Below are 21575 nucleotides of genomic sequence, written 5' to 3' on the forward strand. Positions count from 1 at the left end.
TAACTATGCAAGGCTGAAGGCAAGCACTGCTGAGGGACACTGACTTAGCCAGCTGATACCGTTTTGCAGAACGTGTACCATCTGAGGCACAGGTGTGAGGGCTTGACCTTTTGAACATGATCATTCAAAAAGTATTTGATGGATTTAATGCCGTTTTACAAATAATATGTGGATGAAGATTTACAGTGGATATAAAAATTGTACACCCCTGTTAAAATGGCAGATTTTTGTGATGTAAAAAATTAAAACCACAATTAGTAATTTCATAACTTTTCCCTCCTCTAATGTGACCTGTATCCTGTACAGTTCAAATGACAAACAAACAAATCTGTTAGGGGAAAAATATAAAAAAATAGAAAACATACATGCTTGCATAAGTTTGCACACCCTTAAAGTAATACTTTGCTGAAGCACCTTTTGATTTAATTACAGCATTTATTCTTTTTGGGTTCACGTCTGCCATCAAGTAAGGTAACTGATTAACCCGAAAGAAAGTTCAGCTGTCTCAGTAGGATATTCCTGACATCTGCTTAGTTGCACCCTACAGCAAAAGCCATTGCTCACAGAGAGCTTACAAATCATCAAAGGGAAATATACAGTATGTCAGGAGAAGATTGCAAAAACATTTCCATGGCATTAAATATACCATGGAACAGTGAAGACAGTCATCAAGAAGTGGAGAAAATATGGGGGAGCAGTGACTGGACGTCCCTCCAAAATTGATGAAAAGATGAAGAAAATTGGTCAGAGAGGCTGCTTTGAGGCCTGAAGCCATAGCAGGAATTTCTGGCAAGTACTGGTTGTGTAATAAATATGACGACAATCTCCTGTATTCTCTACATGTGTGGACTATGGGGTAGGGTCACTAGACGGAAGCCTTTGCTTACAAAGAAAAACATCCAGGCCCAGCTAAATTTAGCAAAAAAATACATTGACTCCCAAAAGCATGTGGAAAAATGTGTTATGGTCTAACGAAACCAAGGTATGTTTGGTGCAAAAAGAACACTGTGCATCACCAAAAGAACACCACACCCACGGTGAAGCACGGTGGGGGCAGCGTCATGCTTTGGGGTTATTTTTCCTCAGCTGGAACTGTGGCCTTAGTGAAGGTGGAGGGAATTATGAACAGTTACCACTCAATTTTGGGCCAAAACCTTCAGGTGTCTGCTAGAAAACTGAAAATGAAGAGGAATTTCAACTTTCAGCATGGCAATGACCTCAAGCATACATCCAGACCAACGAAAGGATGGCTTCACCAGAAGAAAGTTAAACTTTTGGAATGGCCCAGACCGAAATACAATTGAAAATTTGTGGGGTGACCTGAAGAGGGCTGTGCACAAGACATGCCCTCACAATCTGACAGATTTGGAGCTCTGTTGCAAGGACAAGTGGGCGAATATTGCCAAATCAAGATGTGTTTTTTATATTATTCCCCTTAAAGATTTGTTTTTCAATTGAATTGTACAGGTTATAGGTCACATTAAAGGTGGGAAAAGTTTCATTTTTTTTTTTGCATCACAAAAATCCGATATTTTAACAGAGGTGCGTGCACTATTTATATCTACTGTACCCCTGACTTTGTTTTGACACAAGTTGCACCAATTTGTCTCAAAACGGCACAGGGAGGAGTAACTGCAGATTACACATGATATTGTGAACATCCATCCATCCATTTTCTGAAACTGCTTTTCCTAATCAAGCTTGCGGGGGGTCTGGAGCCTATCCCGGAGGAACAACGCAGGATGGGGCACCAACCCATTGTAGATATTGTGAACACTATAACTCAGAAATATTTAATGGATCTTTTTGCAATTTGATTATATACATCAACAATCTTTGTGTGTTTTCATCAGAGATGTGTTAGAAAACTAAATATTCCTGGGTGCTGAATTTAAAGGGAGTTTGAGGGCAGGTGGCAGCGTAGATTCATACCCAGTCCAGTTATAGCTATGATGGCTAACATCCAGTAATACGTTGGCATGCTAGCAGTCAAATCACTATTTTATTATGACTCCAACTTGTGCAAGACTTGGCTGTGAGATTCTGCATTGTGATTCAGTGTGTTGGTGATGTCATGCAACATGGTAAGGGAGATGCAGGCCCATGTGCCACACAGCAGCAGCAGTCACGGTGATGGTCTGACTTCAGGTGTTCCTAATCAGCGGGGAGTGCAATATGATGTTAAAATTCAATTTTAACTAGTCACAATGCCCATTATTGATAACAGTAATACAATTTGAACTAGATGAAAATCCAATTTCTGATATCAGGAATTGAATTGTACCTAGTTATAATTCAATTTTAATTAAAACTCATATGAACTGATATTTTAGAAATTGGCCTTTCAACTAGTTAACAATGAAGTTCTGATGTCAAGAATTTGCATTCTAACTTGAACTTGAATTTGTGATATCCTGAAGAAATTACCTGATGCTAAAACGGCTTGATCATTGCATGTATTCCTTGCATGTGTTTCCTCTAGTTTCATGTAGCCTTGGTTAAGTTTTTCTTGGCTTCCCTGCCTGTGATTAGACCCTTCATGATCCCTTTTGTTTCTTGTTTGTTTAGTTCAGTGTATAATAAATTCCCTGTGCTTTTAAACCACAATTGGATCTTCTTCTATCATGTTAAAACATAGCAGAATAGATCTGCATTAATATTACATTGACTATATATTTCTCAGTTTACTAAGAAATCTAAAATTATTATAAATGGTTGTAAATTTGCAGTATTGTGTACAGTTTAACCGGTTTCAGTTAATACAGCAGTTTAAGAAAGACAAATCCAAAATTAGTAAATTATTATATTATATATAGTTTTGAAACGGAACTAAGGTACCACTCATGCATGGATTTCTTAAACTGCCAAAAATTTTCGGAGTTTAATGTATTCAAACTGCGCAGAATAACTATATTTCTGTAAGAAACTTCCAGAGAACTGTATGATGGTGCATTGTGCTACAGCATAATAACTACAGTTGCTTTCTGTAAGGGAAATTAAGAAAATCATCGGTCAATTAGAGATCGCGGAATTGTTCTAAAAGCGCATGCTTTATTTCGCGTAATTTATGTATTATAATTTTTTCTATATTTCCGTGTGTTTCACCTGTTGTTATTCTTTCAGATGACGATAGATCGCACAGGTGAAAACCAGGAAGTAGAGGATTAACCTAGACCTAACCTCACAAAGTTACTTGTGTAAGACGTATATCGTTGAAGGTGCTCAGTATAATATTTGCGGAAACACTGAAACTTTTACAAAATGGTTTCGAATACCTCAGTTAAATACAAAAAACTCCGCCATACTGTTAGTGAACCGGGCGACGAACAATGGGGCGAAATAGAAAATGAGGAGGAGGAAGTGACGGTATTTTTATCTTCGTAAGTTACTATATTTTAAAACTGTATAATGCGTTAGCTTCTTACAGTGATACTGGAGTACTTTTTAAGTATGGGTACTGGTAAAAGACTACTATGAGCTTTTTACGTTTTTGTTGTTTGGTAATACCTTACCTGACACTGCACAAATAATGTAGTATACTATCACTTTTGCATGAATTAACCACAAATTAAGTCTTAGTTACATACTAGAACTCGTGTAAAATCATCATTATTGAATTGTGACGCATGTTTTATCAGTAACTATATTTGTTACTCTAATTCTGTAAATCTTTGTGAACTACTGAAGGAACAAGCCATGAATAACATGTTAAATACTGATCTAATTTATTCATCATGAATAAATCATAATGCATCTTTTATCTCAAGTATCTACTATATTTATTAACGATCTCATCATAATTTGTACTTTAGTAGTAACTGAGTTATTACTAAGTATTTGTGCCCCATCAAGTAAAGTGTTACCAGTAAATCTGTGCCTGTAATGTATGGTTTGCTGTGGTTCAAATATATGCATTGATCAGATCACCAGCACATTATCTAAACCAGGGATTTCAAATTTTCTTAAACATATCACCCTCAAATGTTAATAGACCAGAGCTAAGGACCCTCATCCTGTAATGTATGATCATATTAGTAAGGCTAACTAAACTGAGAACAGGGTGCTTTAATATTCCTTTCTCCCTTTGCCATATTTTGCTCCAATGATGATGACACACTTCATGCATCTCTTTGTACACAAGGCTGAAGACTCGACCCCTGTTATACCTAGAGCAGTGTTTCCCAACTTGGTCCTTCGGGGACCCCCAGATAGTACATGTTTTTGCTCCCTTCCAGCTCCCTGCCAGTTAGATTCCATCCCCAAGCCCCACACACAGATATCACACAATATGTACACGTAGTATGCTACCTACTGCTTCCCGGTACAATTTGTTGCTGAGAAAAATTTATATCAAATCCTCAGTTATTTTTTTTTATAATTTCTTAATACTGTACTGCTTATTTAGTTTTATTTTATACTTTAATGTTAAATGAAATTTTATTAATTTTTCTTATTTGTTTATTCTTCATACTTTTTGTCCAAAAATTCCAGAAGCATACAATAATAATGATTTTCTTCTTTACCAAATGTCTCGTTGAAGGTCATCTACCCCATACTACAAATTGAGACGAGGACGGGGAAACCTGTGCTTCCGGCTTTTTGTGGAAGTATTGTTTCTTGGTGTGGCCTTGACCTTTGTCTTTGGTGAGTGGTATGGATTTTGGTCCGGTGACAGTGATCTGAAGGATTGCCAAGATTCTGATCATTGTTGGAAAACTCAAAAAAAAGAAGGGTTGGACCACCATCATGACAACGACAGTCATGAAATAGGAGAGAGTCACAGCCTCCATAACAACTCCAGCCACCATATTCACGAGCACCTTAAGCTTATGTATCATCATGGTGTCATCATCACTGACTCCAGTAAGACTAATATTTATCTAAATATAATACTTTTCTATTTACTATATTTATATATCCTGTGTCAACAGTAATATCTTGATTTTGCATAGAGACATCTTTATTTTACTGATCAGTCGAGTTCAGTCAAGTTGCACTATATAAACATGCTTTGCATTAAGTGACCTGCTCTAGGGCTGGCAAGGACATACTTGAAGATGGAGGAAATTTGGTGGATGCAGGGATAGCATCATTGCTTTGTCTAGGAGTTATCCATCCACACACGGCAGGTGTAGGTAAGGCTGTTTAAAACCTTTTCCCATCATATATGCATTATATTATGTTTGCTATACAATAATGATTTTTGTGTGAATGTTGTAAGTTGATTACTTAGCTTTCATTCACTGTTCATTAACAAATGAGCAAGACTTGATTAATTAGTATGAAGACCGTAGAAATATTTCTACATGATGGAAGAAGAATATGTTTAAAAGTGAATATATACCTCAAATCCTGAGACCAGCAATTAGCTATCAAAAAACCTACATTGGTTATACCTATGTATCTGTACTCTCTGATATTTTATCAGTACTACTTTATTTAATGCATGACAATAATAATGGCATTATTCATTAATCAGTTGATTTTTTATTTATTTAATTTAACCCTTGAAGGTGGAGTGTTTTCAGGCATCCTTTACAACCACACAACTGGAATTTCAAAAGCAATACATGTCAAATTTCATGGAACATTATCAACCACCCACAGCATCCCAGCCACTTTACAGGGCATCAGATATCTACACTCTCAGTTTGGTGTCTTTCAATGGCAGAAATTGTTTGTCAGCGCCATACAACTTGCAAAGGATGGATTCCCCATAGACAACAGTCTTGCACTTGCTTTAAAATCAAATGAAGTAAAAATATGTAGTTCAAAACTGTCTGAGCTTTTTTGTCACAGAAATGGGACAGTGAAGGCCTTGGGTTCTGTTGTCACTAATCAGAGGTTATCTGAACTTTTGCAGAGCATCAGTGTAAATGACTCCTCTTTGTTAGAAAGTCTTGCCATGAAATTGGCTGAAGACCTTCCTTTGACAGAAAGGCAAGATTTTGTGACAAATATGCAGCAGTGTCAAGGAGAGCTCAGCGACCCTTTTATTCACAGTAAAGAAGAATATACTATTTTTGCATCTGCTTCATCACTTGCTGCCAGGATTATATCAAATTCAATAAATGGAATCAGAGAGCAGAACACATCGCTGTGGAGTAATGCTTCTTTCTTCACCAATCTATTAAACACAACCAGGTTAATCTATAAAAGTGCTGTGGAAAATGAAAACCTTACGGATATAGCTGGCTTAAGTATGGCGGGTAGCTTTATTGGCATATTAGACAAAGCTGGTAATATTTTAGTAATCTCTTCTTCACTCAACAGTTCTTTTGGATCAATGCAACTCTTACCTTCCACTGGAGTCATTTTGAGCGATTTTGACATGCATCTAGATCCCCTGGTGTCTCAGTGGAGCTGCCCATTGCTAATAAAGTTAAGGGATGACAAAAGTATTGATAATCGGGAGGAAGAAGAAGACGAACAGCTGAGCATTTTGGTGACTGGTGGTCTATCTGCTCCTTTTGTTGCTACCCAGATTATCATTAATAAGTTATACTTCGGAAAGCCTGATCCGCAGGCCATTACTAGCCCATTCCTTCATCCAGATGTGAAGGGCTCAGAGTCTTTATTAGCTTGCATCTCTGCCAGTTTGGATACTTCTGACAATTATAAGCTGTCAATAGACACAGAAAATAAGTTGCATGTTATAAATGAATGCCCTGACAAATCCCTGGCTCTCGTAATGCAGAAACATGTTGGCCATCTGACAGCCTATGCATTTCCTGGAGGTGAAGCTTATACTGATGGATACTGATGAATTACACTAATTAATACAGGTAGAATGGAGGAATGTTGGCTAGGTGTCATTTGTTGCTGTTATATATGGATGCTTTTAGACGGTGTTGCTTTTTCAGCTAGCTCATATAAAAACAAGGAGGCAAAGGACTTCCTTTGAGAAAGAGCATTTGGAGGTCCATTACAGGATTCAGAGGTCCATAACATAAACATAAAACTCAATGTTTTTTATTTACAGTTTGACATAGAAACATACTGTATTACTGAAATCAAGAATATTACACAACAGTATAAAAACATTAAAACACTCAAGTGAAAATTAGAAAAAAAAATGGTTTGATCTGAATGTGGAAATTTAGTGCAATGTGCAGTGACACGTAAACAATTGCTACCTCACAGGATATGTCTGGTTTTGGCAGTTATTAGGTATTTGAAAATGAAGCACCCGTTTTATATATTTCTAAATTTAACTTAGAAAAGCAAATAAATTATAATACAAATTATGAAGCCTGTCCATGCACTTTAACCTCTGAGGTACTACTGTTTGGAAGCAGGAGAGTGAATACCTGCCATATTTTTATGAAATGCTTTAATGCAAAAATTCTGAATTAATTTTAAACAAAAATTTCTAATAGAAAGCTGCATACCTGCTTTGCTATTTTAACAACTGATCTTTGGATTATGAAAAAGTAAATTTCAAAAGGCTTTAACATTTAGAGAAGAGATTGAAATTCATGCTTTTTTTAATCTTTTTTGCATTTTCATAAACCCACTTGCTCTTTCTGATTTAATACTGTTGAATTACACATATGTTCTCATCTAAATGGTCTCTTAGTCATACAAACTGAATGAAAGCCCCTGTCTGTGTTAGGATACGTTTGTCTGTTGTGAATTACTTCCTTACCTGTAATTGAGTTCCACATTGGAAATAAAAGCCATTTGGTTTGTGAAATAATCATTGCTTCACTGTAGTTGTTTGCTTTCAGAACATGTTCTCAGTTGTGACATTTCAGGTGTGACAGATATATAAAAAACATTCTAAAAGAAATTCAGACTTACATTTTATCCCAGAAACCATAGTGCAAGCTGTTTGCCAGCCAGACCTACAAAATGTCCACGACACATAAATATACTTAAAGGCTTATTTAAAACCCAGTGTTTTTCTTCTCATCATTTTTACCATAATTTTTTTCCTCATTAATATGTAACATTTAGAATCACAAATGTTTGTGTCACTTGTGGCTGTAATTTTCAAATAATTGTAACAGACGTTCTTCAGTTAATCCCTCAGTAACACTCTTTAAGATGAACAAGTACTTAAAGAAGCTTTGCATCACAGCTTATCACATAAACAACATATCTCTTAGATGATTAACTGTACATATTAACAAATAATTATCAGCTCATGTGTTTCAGATGTAAGCACCAATTTTATAAAATTACTTAAGTTCATTATAAATGCTTCATTCAGCAAAAGCATTTCCACCATCAAAATTTAGGGTTGGTAGCAAAAAGCATGTACTTATATGGGAAGTGATATTATCAGGTAGTATTTTCAATAGTGTACAGTTTTGAAAGATTATAATAATTATACATATTTCATATTTTTACAAGTATGGATGTTTTCAGCATTGAACACTAGACCTGAAAATCAGGCACATATATACAGACGCTCCTTGGGTAACAATGGTCTGAGTTAGGATATTTGAGGGGTGAATGTTTTTCACTTTAAGTACATTATTCAATAAATTACACAAGATATCCAACATTTTATTATACAATAGGCTTTGAGTGAATGATTTTGCCGAACTGTAGGCTAATGTTAGTGCTCTATGCATGATTTTAAGGTAGGCTAGGCTAGGCTATGATGTTTGTTAGGTTAGGTGTACTGTATTAAAATGCATTCTCACCTTATAATTTTTTCACCTTAATATTTATCGGAACATAAGCCCATCTTAACCTGGGGAGAGGCTGTATTATTTTGCTATGATTTGTCAGTATGCATATGTATGTGTGCGGTGTGTGAACTGTGATCCCTTACCATAGACAGGACCAAATTTAGCATTACATTTTCAGAGAAAGATTCTGATAATAAACTGTTTATTACTGAGTGCAATGTTGACAGGTTCTTTTCCCATATATGCCATAAAGCTCATGGAGCTCATTTCTGCACTGTTTCTATTGTCTTATTACTCAGTGCAGTCCACTGATGTTTCATTGAGGAGGAAAAGGATAAATCATGAAAACTCACATATAAAGGGTGGCATGGTGTCCTCACACTTATAGGGTTGGGGGTTTCATTTCTGCCTCTAATCCACTGTGTGTGGAGTTTGCATGTTCTCCCCTTGGGTACAGGTTTCTAATGGGTTCTCTGGTTTCCCCCCAAAGTCCAAAGACATACAGTTAGGCCAATTTGCCTATAGAGTGCGAGTGTGTGCGCGTATATGCCACTGGAGGGTCTTGCAGTTCATCCAGAGTCTTCCCCAGCCTAGTGGCCACTGCTGCCTGGGGTAGGCTCCACCCCAGATGGAAATACAGATGCTCCTCAACAGACAATGGGGCTACAGTCCAATTAATCCATTGTAAGCTGAAAATATCTTAAATTAAGCTTGAATGGTATGATAAGTAAATAAATAATTACTGTCTTAGAATAAGTACATATTTGGTTAAACACAAAAAAACAGGGTATGATACATTGTGAAACACTGTATGAATCTGGAAGCATGACTGGATGGATGCAGCCATCATCCAGCATCGGTATCGTGTGGCATTTCGCTACCCTGGGAACAGATATTGAATGTGCAATGCTGTAAAATCACCATAAAGCAAGGAGCACCTGTATATGTATATTTTGTGTTTACTCTGATAGTGGTATGAAAATGCACCTGATCCATTTGGAGGTAAGACAATGTAGAGCTGTTCTTCTGAGATTTTAAAAATAAATCTGCCCTTACTTACTGACTGTAAACAGCTGCCTTTCTAAATCCAAAGACACGGTATACATGACACATCCAAAGCTTTAAAACCATATACAACAATCTAGCAAATAATCCAACAGACCACAAAACACGGGTATTACTCACAGTTATACAGACATTGAATATTTATATTAATACATATACATACAGGATATATGTATATGTACATTATCACATTGCTGTGAATCCCATGAGAAGATATTTATATATACTGACGCCGCGCCTCCTTCCAAATGCACTTCAACATTTGGTTTGGTCTAGAAAACATGAAATGTCAATAAATTACACAATTTTACAGTTACTGTCAAGTAGCAGCAGTGTTCAGCTTAGAATGTAAATGTACAGTATATGTACAAAAATGCCACACTCACAATAATAATAATAATAATAATAATAAAATTCAGTTTTTGTTTTCATTATTTACAACATTTGTTACAACGTCTGGCTTTTTTCCATTTTATTTCAAAATAAAAAAAGGCAGTAATAATCTTTGGAGCCAAGAGTATCAACTTGTGCAGATGCTGTTGATGGAGATGATGGCTGGATCCACCAGGCCCATCTCTTCATGTTCATTGACACATAGCTGATAGCCACATCCCCTTCTTCTCTTCATTGGTGTGGCCGTAACACTGGGCTTTGCACGGGGCGGGAGTAAGAAGCCCACGCTGCCTGCAATCAGCATATGCCAAATGCTGTGGATATAGAAATAGTTCTCTTCTGTCTCCACAAAAGCATAAAGAGCTACGGCAGAGGTGGCGATCATGGTGCCGGGAAATAAGAAGAAGACCCATCTCTTCCAGGTGGGCGGGTAGCAACGTCGCCTCCGGATGGTTCGCACGGTCTGTAGGCAGTATGCAAGGTACACTTTAAAAATGCACTTAATGTGGCTCTAAAAGATTAACAGTCATATGCATGCATTCATGTAATTACCACACGAATATTGGCGGTAATGTTTATAAACAATCAAAGAATGTTTGCAAATATCACATGCTGGACGATTAAATAAGTTATTGGAGTAACTAGAATTAAGTTCTGCAATCTCTAAAAATTGGAAATGTTTTCACAATTTTGGCCACTAGTGCAGTACTTACTTTTAATGCATATGGTAATATGACATGAATTATTAAGGTGTTACAAAAATCATTTCTGGCTGAAGACAGAACATATAAGAGCATACAGTTGACAATAGGTACTACTGTACATGCAGTGCTTTAGTATGTGACAAGGTCATCAATGCTTCTATTATCATTATGCCACTACTACAAATACAACATCTTTAAATGTGAACATTTGGGTCTTTATTATAGCAACTTTTGTCTCTGTCAATTTGCTGTATCTTTAATTTCATTCACTGGGCTACTGCATTGCAGCTAAGCTAATAGTGCCTCCCAAATGATACTATGCATTAATGGGAAAAGTAACACAAAAAAGGATTATGTCAGTGGCAGAGCAATCATTATGGAGTTATCTGTCTTTTATGCAGCTGCATTTCATGTTTGCTGGGAAAGTACAGTAAAGAATATTTGAGATGCATAACTATGCAGGTGCCTATCTACCATAACAGATACATATATGTTTGTCATTGGCAAGTGGCTTTATTTACAGTGCAGACATTTTTTATGTATTTACATAGCATCCTCTATTACAACATGTACATTACTGGACTGATATTCATCAAAGACATCTCTAGTCATTTGCTGGGGAACATCATTGAAATTATTTCTTAGAATAATTTAATATGCATCATCCTCTTGAAATGCATAAATGAATAATTTTGCCAACAGCTACAAAGCTAGGCTACATTGCAGGCATGTACAACTGCAGACTGCAAATTGAAATGACTGCTCTTTATAAGATGGTCACAAAACCATCTTTTTTTACAATATATTTATATTAGAAAGATATTATTTCACATGCTCTCATTTTTTGCCATGTATTGTATGTTCAGTAACACTTTACATTAACTGCACCTTCATAATGGCTTTATAATGCATTCACAGAACATTCACTGCACCTTCATAATGCATTCATAATGCATAAGCAGCATGTAAGTATACCGTAACATCCTAACATACCTTATCATCTTTCATATACATTAATAACAAATATTAAATGATAATAACAAATATTATACTTGTATAAATGTATAAAGAATGCATTATGAAGGTGCACTGAATGGTCTTTGAATGCATAATGAAAGTACAGTTAATGTAAAATGTTACCCTTTGTTCTATACAATATAACTATGCTTAATTCTAGAAAGCTTTGGTAGACTATTATTTCTTATCTGTTCTGTTCAGGAAGAAAATTATAACACAGAAAGAATTTAAAAGAACAACCTGTCTAGTAATGGAACTATAAGGATAAAAGAACTGCAAAGACCTTCAGCTATTAATGGAGAATTGACGATATTCTTGTGATATGCTCCGTAATGTTCAATCTTATTACAATAAACATATAAAATGGGAAGTTAAAATTAGCCAATTAAGTCATCTTATATTGGTGCAGAGGGGTTATGGCAACAGTCCTTTAATTATACTGGATAGAACAGGGTTAGATCAGACTTTTGCAGCCAGTCTTTGGTATGCATCACCTTCGACATTTGTACACAAATTAGATTCAGCAGCCACAGTAATTGATGTGAACCCATCCTTACCCAAGCAACAGCCATAATACCGAGAGCAAACAGGCTGGGTCCGAGAAGGTTCCACAGCCCATGCCTGTCTAGCTGCAGAGCCATAGACAGCAGCATCGCTCCCAGCAAGTACAGCACCTGACATTAAGAGGGCAAACACAGCAGGCTGCTTCATCGATACTGATTAGACATACTGTACAGTGCTCCCCCTGGTGGCTGGAAGTGGGAACTAATTAAAGGTGGCTTTAGTCTGTTAAAGGTTTTTAAATATGACTGTGTGTGTTCCACTCAGGGCTGGCTCTACCTTTTCAGGGGAAATATCAGCTGTAGCTGTGAGGACCTTGTATGGTCATTTTGTTGTTTAGCACATCAATAAAACAGAAAAATGTGGTATTACCCACAAACAAATTGTTACAAAAACTGATACGCATGTAAAATCAACCAGTTATGTTTTTACAACTATTGGCAGTTTTATTCAAACAGTTGTGTTGCATCTGTGGTATTAATGAAGCTACAATGATAAATGACATACCTGCTTGAAGATTGGCTTAAGCCTGGCCATAGCAATGACGGTAACCCACACTGACATCAGTGACCCAAGGAAGTCGCAGAATTGCAAGACATCATACTCCATGATGCAGAAGACTACAATGCCAGGTTGGTCACAGGCATGGTAAAACTATACAATAGAAAACATGTGGATTCATAAAGTAGAATATAATTTGTAGTAAATTTTCAGCAGTTACAGTATCATTAATAACGATTCGATTTAGTACAAATGTCATTGTTTAAAACTGATACTATGCTGCAAGAGAAGAATAAAAATTCCCTTATTTTCCCATTTTAAGGGTCATGTACTGTAACTTGTAGTTAAATCTCTTTAAGAATATTACAATTCTTCATTTCTTAAAATATCTGTCTGATCATACCATAAATTTTATATTTGAAATAATTAAAGCAGACCAAGGATTAGAAATAGTGCTAAAAGGCATTAAAGCTCATACAATTTGCCTACAGAGTACGACTGTGTTTGACTGTGTGCCTGTTTGAATACCATAAAGGGAAAATTTAGTAGTATTACATACTAAATGGGTCGCAATTCATTGTCTCACTTTTTTTTAGAAGATACTAAGTACTTCAGGTTAAAACCTGCACAGGAACACATACATTAGAATTAAAAGCTCCTTTTCCCTTGGTGATGAAGCCTCCCCACATGCAGATTTCACTGTCCTGAATTTAGTAAAGGACTATGAAAAACGTGCAACAAAACTTACAGTCGAGAAGAACATTGTGAAGATGTATACAGAGGCCTCCAGCAGGTAACTGCTTCGAATGGCGATGGCCACAGGCGGAACAAACATCAGGTTGCTCAGGCATAACAGCAGGGTGGAGAGCAGCTGGAATCCGTAGGAGTACGCCTCCGAGTTATCAGTGCAGCCCCAACCATCCCAGCCTGTCACAAAGGTACGGGAGGAACCCGGTGGGCAAGTAGGTAGTTCAAAGCTTAAAGAATTGGGTTTCCAGAAAAACTACTGCCTTTCTCAAACCTACATAAAAACCTACGGTTTATATAATCATAAGCATTAACGCATAATGAATGTGTTGTATCTTGGATAAGCAAGCAAGCAATCCTATGCCAAACTGATTGCTCAGAGGAACAGCATAGGGAACAGGAAGGCCGTACTTCAAATACACCAGTGGGTTTCACTTATTTAAAAATAGTGATTACCCTTAATTATTAGCATCCAGTCCTGACCTTGGAAAAGAAATTACAGTTATTTGTTAAATTAATGGGGTATTAAAATATTTTTCAATTTTGTTTATTTATATTACCCACAAGAAAATCTGAGGCTAATTATTCAGATTGAAAATAACGAACACTGTAATTATTAAAAGGCTACGTTTATAAATACTAAAAAACAATGTGTTTATAGTGTTTAAGAGATTCGTTTATTTTTCCGTTATGATATTTAAATTGAGAATAGGAGTAATTGTAATTGACTTGATAGCATCTTAGTAAATAAACCAATGGGGGCAAATAATTAACTGCATAATTCACCATACCTGCTAATTATCTGATTGCCATCCCATCTCCATCTCCATCCCCAACTGATAATTGTACAGAAATTATGAAATATCGCTGTAATTAAAATTGCATTACCCCAGATATGTAATACATATTGTATTTATAAGATTTTTATAAACTAAGAGATAGATGGTAAAACCTATTTTCATAAACTAAGAATGTAGCTTCCTTTGTGATATCAAGAAATTGTATTTTAGTAAAATTTCAATAAAAATGTACCTCACTCTATGTAATTCATATTCCAGACTTAATTTCAACAGCATTTCAAAACTATGATTTACCCGTTTTATTGTTCATTCCTTTTCTTACCTGCTTTGCATTCACACGCTGCATACAGGTAATTGTTGGTGCGGAGTAGTTTGCACTGTCCATATGTTCCACAATCATTGATGCAGGGTGTGAGGTATGACCGTAAGTACACTTCTGCTGTGATATTGTTGCAACTTTCAAACCTGCTTCAGGCGAAAATGAGGTATGAGATAGAATACATTACAGAGAACACGGAAAATAGCCAGATTTCATGTATAAATGGGGAGATAGCTGGACCCTGGATACCAATTATAGCTGTATCTGGATGAGCTGAATGTTACATTTTTCATCCTATTAACCATTAGGGTTTACGGAAAATGTAATTCATAGAATAAGTGTACCAAAACACATGTCTACTATGTGATCAGCAACATCCTTATTTCTTTAAATCAGTCATAATTTACCTAATTCTGTCACTAATTGGTCACACTGGGGGATTGAGACTCATGTGATAATTTCATCTTTGTAATTTGCTGCATAAATATTTCAAAGAACAAAATGTTTATGCAGTACAGAGTCCTGAGTGAGAACTGGAGTTTATTTCAAGGAGCACAGGGCATGATGCTTGTTAAGACCCTAAGCGGGATGCTAGTCCAACAGAGGGTGCACACACACACACACGCAAACACACACACACGCACACACACACACTATGGGCAATTTAGAGACTGTAGGAGGGAATCAGAAAAAAATGTGCACAGCAGGGGAGGGCATGCCAGTTGTACACTGAGTGCAGGCAGGATTGAAACCTTATGTGTGTGGATCCATGGTGAACTGCATTTTAACATGATCACCCTCTCAAAACGGATTTTTCTGATAGCCACAAAGCTGCAGAAGCTGACAGACTAACCCCGATGTTATCCATGTACAGAGAAACATTGTTGTTTTTTTTTTACATTGTGCTATTAGCATAAAAAGTAATCAAGTTACATTCAGGGATATAGTCTTACCCATGTTCTGTGGCACAGAGGGAGCGTAGGCTCAGATACCAAGTGCCTGTCTGAGGGTAGGGAATTCGCAGCTTGGTGATGTTGGAGGTGGCATTCACTGAGAGAATGAACCCAGCAATGGACTCTGAACACATAGTGGTAAGGCCAGGAGGAAAGAAAGGGGTGCAAAAGAGTGCAAGAGAATTTAGATGGCAAGTCAATTAAAATCAATGCAAATGATTTCATTTCAAATAATTTTTCCGTAATTACCTGGATGCACAGGACAATATTCAGGAAGGGATGCTTGTTCATTCATGGACGCTTCTATATACAGACTTTTCTGTGTACAATCAAACAGCTTCTGATCACAAATGTGTGTTTTAGCAGCAGCAGACTAAGTCTGTGCCTGAAAGACCACCAGCTCGAATCCCATGGTTGGCAGAGTGATTTCACTCCTGCCCAAGGCCCTTAACTCCAAATTGCTCCATGGACAGGACCCTGCTTCCTCAATTGTATGTTTCTTTGGATTAAAGCTTCTGCTATATAAATAAAATGTACTGTGACGACTACTAGCAATCTGCTTACACCAGCAGGGGTCAATCAGTACCATGCAGGTTGCTGGTAACCATGGTTTCCTCATGGTCAGCCAGAAGGACGGCCAACAGGATATAGATGATGGCCAATAATTACCCCAGCTAGGGGGTGGGACTGTATTCCCCAGTGCAAATGAAAGATTGCACTGAAAAGAAGGTCAGGAGGAAAAGGAAAGGGTAAGATAGCCGTGCATTCAGTATCCCCCTGTCAATAGTTATTGCAGAATAACTGCTGCCTCCTGACTGATCCTGTCCATACTGAAGAACCTGTATCTGATGGGCAGAAGAGGTGCTTCCCCCGGAATCAAAGCCCCTTTGTCGCCATCAACCTTTTTCTACATCTTTTATTCTGTTCCCAAAATAAACCTCAGTTTTAGTAATAGTAGGTTGTGTGCATATTTGTGTTTGCTTTATTAGATAAGTGTTTTCACAATTACATTCATATTTGCTTTCAAACAGGATGATGGGGTTACTTTAACATATTTCCTGCATTTTGCACAGTACTCTGCATACTGCAGTATTTTCTTCTGCTTTATAAAACATTTATATTCAGTATCAGACAAGGAAGGGCAAAGGAGGGTGACATTTACCTGTTGTCAGTGATTGATGTTATAATGCTCTTTTCTCTCCTACCCAGCAGCCCATAACTTGTCACACTTTCTCAAAAGGCTATATTATTTTGTGCTTTTTTTCTGCAGTGCTGAAGCCAATCGCTTTCCCCCATTTCTCAAAAAGGCAGTCTTATATCCTAGTATCTTTGTTTATTGTGGAGGTGTTTGCCGTTCCAACTGAATCAAATCTTACAATTATATTAATACAGTGGTTTCAATTACTACACTACAATGAAAAGTTATTTACACTGAAGAAGAAATGTAGATTGAATAAAAGAATATCTTACCAGATTCACATTTAACTGTGGAATTTTCAGATAATGGCAGGGGCATTCTATGGTTTAAACAGCCGAACACTGTGACGTTCTCTCCTTTCAATGAAGACTGTAAAAGCACAAGTACAACCAAAACATTTATAGAATGTGAAATCAACATTCCAAGTCTGTTTCCAAAACAATGCAGAAACAATAAAATCAAGTCATGCAGGTAATTAATTCTTAATTTACATTTTTTCATAGATGAGTCCTTTGTACCCAGAAAATTCAACAGTTCTAACTTGTTCTAATCAGAAAAAAAATGTTCAATTATTAAGGCCTCAAAGTTATATTGTTATATTGAGAGAAATGTGGCATGTTAAAAGGATGACTGCATGAGAATTGAAAAATTGCCTGTCAAAATGTGTCATGCCCTTTCAACAACTCAAAGCCAAGATCAACAATTAATATGGTAATTTTAGGCTAATAGCGGAATAGCAAAAAGAAAGTAGGAGTGATTAACAACATCTGGGCTTGCAGCATATCTATATTGAGCAAATAGGAAGCTAACTGAACAAGAGGCTGACCAGTTGTCTGCATGGTTCCGTTGGCTATGAAATTACAATATTCGTGACAATTTTGATCATTGATTACGGAAAAATTTCAATACTTTCAGTAGCAGATCTTTGCTAGGTTCCTCACCATACCTTTGCTGCTTGCCAGTTTTACTTGACTACTAGATCATTTAGTTGTCTATAACCTCTATGTTTTCATAATTAAGACTAAAGTAAACTAAAACCAAAGCTGCAGATCTTGTGTTCATTATGACTTCACCCATCTATCCATTTATCTTTCAGCCATTTTTCTGGAACAGGGATGCAGAGGCAATGTAGAAACTCCAAATAGCCTAACTATAGGTCTTTAGATTATTATAGAAAATCAGAATACCTGGAGGACACCAAAGCAACATGGGGAGAATCTACGAATCCTGACAGCAGGGTTGAGATCGGAGGGATGAAGTAGCAGCACTACCCACAGATCCACTGTGCTGTCCACAGATCCACCATGATACCACAGATCCACCATGATACCACAGATCCACCATGATACCACAGAACCACCATGCTGTCCACAGATCCACTACACTGCCTATAGATCCACCATACTGCTTACAGATCCACCATGCTGTCCACAGATCCACCATGATACCACAGATCCACCATGCTGCTTACAGATCCACCATGCTGTCCACAGATCCACCAGGATACCACAGAACCACCATGCTGTCCACAGATCCACTACACTGCCTATAGATCCACCATACTGCTTACAGATCCACCATGCTGTCCACAGATCCACCATGATACCACAGACCCACTACACTGCCTACAGACCCACCATGCTGCCCACAGATTGTTTTTGTAATTTTATTCAACTGTTCATTTCCAAATAGTCATATCTAATTACAATATAGACATAGTAGTATTCTGATTTCATGATTATCTCCAGAGAACATTTTATTATTTTTTCAGAAATTCATGAACCTAACCTAACCAATGTTTTTTTTCTCATTACCCAATTATTTATGAGTAGTTAAAAAGTCATTGTCCCTGATCATAATACTGAATAAATATGATTTGAATATTTGAACACTGAAACACTGAAAACCAAATTATTCAAAATGAAAGGAATTAAAGGTGGGTCAATAATTTATATTTTAATTTCGATCAATCAGACATCTTGGCACTTTATCACTTCTCCAGCAGCAGTCAGCAGGCAAACAAGATGGATAATTATAACTATGTATTTATCAGGGTCTCAGCAGCTTACAATGTGAAATAATGTGCTTAATGTGACTGCAGGTAAAACACCTGCCAGTGTCATGAATGATTATAACAACCACCACCAGCTTCTTTCCGTTGTGCTTAATGTGACTGCAGGTAAAACACCTGCCACTGCCCTGAATGATTATAACAACCACCACCAGCTTCTTTCTGTTGTGCTTAATGTGACTGCAGGTAAAACACCTGCCAGTGTCATGAATGATTATAACAACCACCACCAGCTTCTTTCCGTTGTGCTTAATGTGACTGCAGGTAAAACACCTGCGACTGCCTGGAATGATTATAACAACCAGCACCAGCTTCTTTCTGTTGTGCTTAATGTGACTGCAGGTAAAACACCTGCCACTGCCCTGAATGATTATAACAACCAGCACCAGCTTCTTTCTGTTGTGCTTAATGTGACTGAAGGTAAAACACCTGCCAGTGTCATGAATGATTATAACAACCACCACCAGCTTCTTTCCGTTGTGCTTAATGTGACTGCAGGTAAAACACCTGCCACTGCCCTGAATGATTATAACAACCACCACCAGCTTCTTTCCGTTGTGCTTAATGTGACTGCAGGTAAAACACCTGCCACTGCCCTGAATGATTATAAGAACCACCACCAGCTTCTTTCCATCCTCAGACACATTAAGCCATAGACTTTGTCTCTGACTGACCGCATCCTGATATAAAATGATGATTACAATCATACTAGCAGGTAATCAAAATATTCCCCTTTTCCACCATGTCCAATAATTGACTGAAATATTGTTTCAGATTATTTTTTTACATTGTATGGTATCCCTGAAGACATTTTCCAGATTGACCCATACTGCACTTTAACAGAATTTTAAGAACAAAGGAAAATAGATGTCCTACAGCAAGTGATAGAAAGTTATTTGTTATACCAGTAAATTCATAAATTAAAGTTTTAAAATATCAAATCAGTACTTTTGCAAAAGTAGTTAGACTCACCACATTGAGCTTCAGCTCCATATTGAGAACACCTCCACTGTCAAGAACAGGCATCAAGTTTATAGAAAACACTGCAGCCCTATCTGGTGGAACAGAAATGTTGGGCCCAAAGAAAATATAGAAGTGCACAGAGAAGGTATCCAGTTCATTCCGCAGCGTTGGTCTGATGGGCCAGCACTTATTGCTGTCTGCTGTTGGGGCTAAGTAAGCGATGCTCTCCTCGGACATGACGACGGACACTTTTTCAGAACCATTCTGAATGAGGTTAGCTAAACTTGCTGCTGGCAGTGTCTCAGACATGGAAAAGCCCATGGCAGTACCAAAGGACTGAGGCATATTCAGAGCAGAGTTTGCTGAGGATCCCTTTAAAACACTGGGTTTGGAACAATCTGGAAAACAAAATACATTGGATAAAGGGTGAGATGCTGGGCAGTAATACGTTTAGAATTATGCACCTGGTAGAATGATTATGGCATCTTTATATGAATAAATAACTCATACAGACATCCCTGAAAATCCCAGTGAACATGCTGCATCTGAAGTTTTTTGTTCTACATGTAAGAGGCATTTCAATTCCCAAGTATGTGGGCTTTGCATGTTAAACTCTTCAGATATCAAAGGTAATCCTTGCTTTTTCGAGACGTTAAAGCGCGATGCACTATAATAGAGTGGAGAGAAGGAATGTTATGAATTATATGAATGGCCTTTGCACTCTGAACCAAACAAGATAGCTAAATAGTAGAAAGATAAAAGAGCCCCGAAGTTTGACATTCTGCTGATGATATAAAAATTTTATAAAGACCAATACATCAATCCCATCTTCTAGTCACTTATCTATTACAGGGCTGAACAATTCATCATTACAATTATATATATAAAAAAAAACATATTAATTTCAAATAAACATTCATCCACAATGATCACATATCAGAGAGTGGATTAAAAGCATCATTAATAATTAAGATATATAACCGCTTTAGAGTTTTCAGTTGTAACAGAACTAAAAGTGTTATGCTATTATATGGCTGAGACAAAAATAAACCGTCTTCACACTAAATCTGAAAGTGGATCACTTGATATTCACATTTTTATCTCCGGTGTAGCTCATTTTGTGAGTTGCTGTCCATGGCAGTGTCAACTGATATTATATTCTGTAAGATGTACAGGAACCCCAGCCCTAGTCCCACCACGCAAATTCTCAAGGCTTCCTTCCTGCTTCCTTAATTTTAATGATAGTGTCATTCATAAAGCATTTTTTCAGGTCTCAAAACAACCAGACAGTTTAAAAAAAACAGGAAACTGTAGAGCAGCAAACAGAACCCATTCATTCTCTCAGGCTGAAAACCTTCCAGTCCCACGACTCACTGCTGACTTAGGTCATTATAATGGACAATACTTTGATTATGTAATCGCAGTATTATTGTGTTAATTCATCTAATAAAATTCTATAAAGACTCAGAATTCAGATGAAGATTCAGATTCATTATTTTAAGAAAAACACAAGGACAATTAAAATCATGAATTTCACAACAGCTATGAGTGAAAAGACTTTCAGTGGAATATAACTGCTTTACAGGAAAACCTGAAGACAAACAGGAGAATATGATATTGAGTGTAATAATAAATACATTA

At 37.0% G+C, this 21575-nt stretch overlaps 2 protein-coding genes across 3 annotated transcripts in view; one reads left to right on the plus strand and one right to left on the minus strand.

Annotated features, from left to right (window-relative positions):
• The first annotated feature begins 3000 nt into the window (after window positions 1-3000).
• Window positions 3001-7699, plus strand: si:ch73-337l15.2 (glutathione hydrolase 6). The gene is made up of 4 exons (XM_049001067.1): window positions 3001-3380; window positions 4541-4863; window positions 5022-5135; window positions 5514-7699. Exons 1-4 carry the CDS (start codon window positions 3262-3264, stop codon window positions 6761-6763), a joined length of 1806 nt encoding a protein of 601 aa, XP_048857024.1. The 5' UTR covers window positions 3001-3261; the 3' UTR covers window positions 6764-7699.
• tmem8b (transmembrane protein 8B) overlaps window positions 6957-21575 on the minus strand; it is a 49876-nt gene continuing 35257 nt past the window's right edge. Inside the window, exons 6-13 of one of the 2 annotated variants that reach the window (XM_049001060.1) lie at window positions 19944-20332; window positions 17173-17269; window positions 15703-15826; window positions 14753-14895; window positions 13632-13810; window positions 12890-13036; window positions 12379-12495; window positions 6957-10563 (exon numbers count right to left, since the gene is read on the minus strand). In XM_049001060.1, the coding sequence (XP_048857017.1) occupies window positions 10228-10563; window positions 12379-12495; window positions 12890-13036; window positions 13632-13810; window positions 14753-14895; window positions 15703-15826; window positions 17173-17269; window positions 19944-20332 (1532 nt within the window). In that variant the 3' untranslated portion in view covers window positions 6957-10227. Of the gene's footprint in view, window positions 10564-12378; window positions 12496-12889; window positions 13037-13631; window positions 13811-14752; window positions 14899-15702; window positions 15827-17172; window positions 17270-19943; window positions 20333-21575 lie in introns of both variants that reach the window. The other variant, XM_049001059.1, reaches the window with a different exon arrangement.

Source organism: Brienomyrus brachyistius, chromosome 2 (assembly GCF_023856365.1).
Source record: "Brienomyrus brachyistius isolate T26 chromosome 2, BBRACH_0.4, whole genome shotgun sequence".
NCBI classification, from domain to species: domain Eukaryota; kingdom Metazoa; phylum Chordata; class Actinopteri; order Osteoglossiformes; family Mormyridae; genus Brienomyrus; species Brienomyrus brachyistius.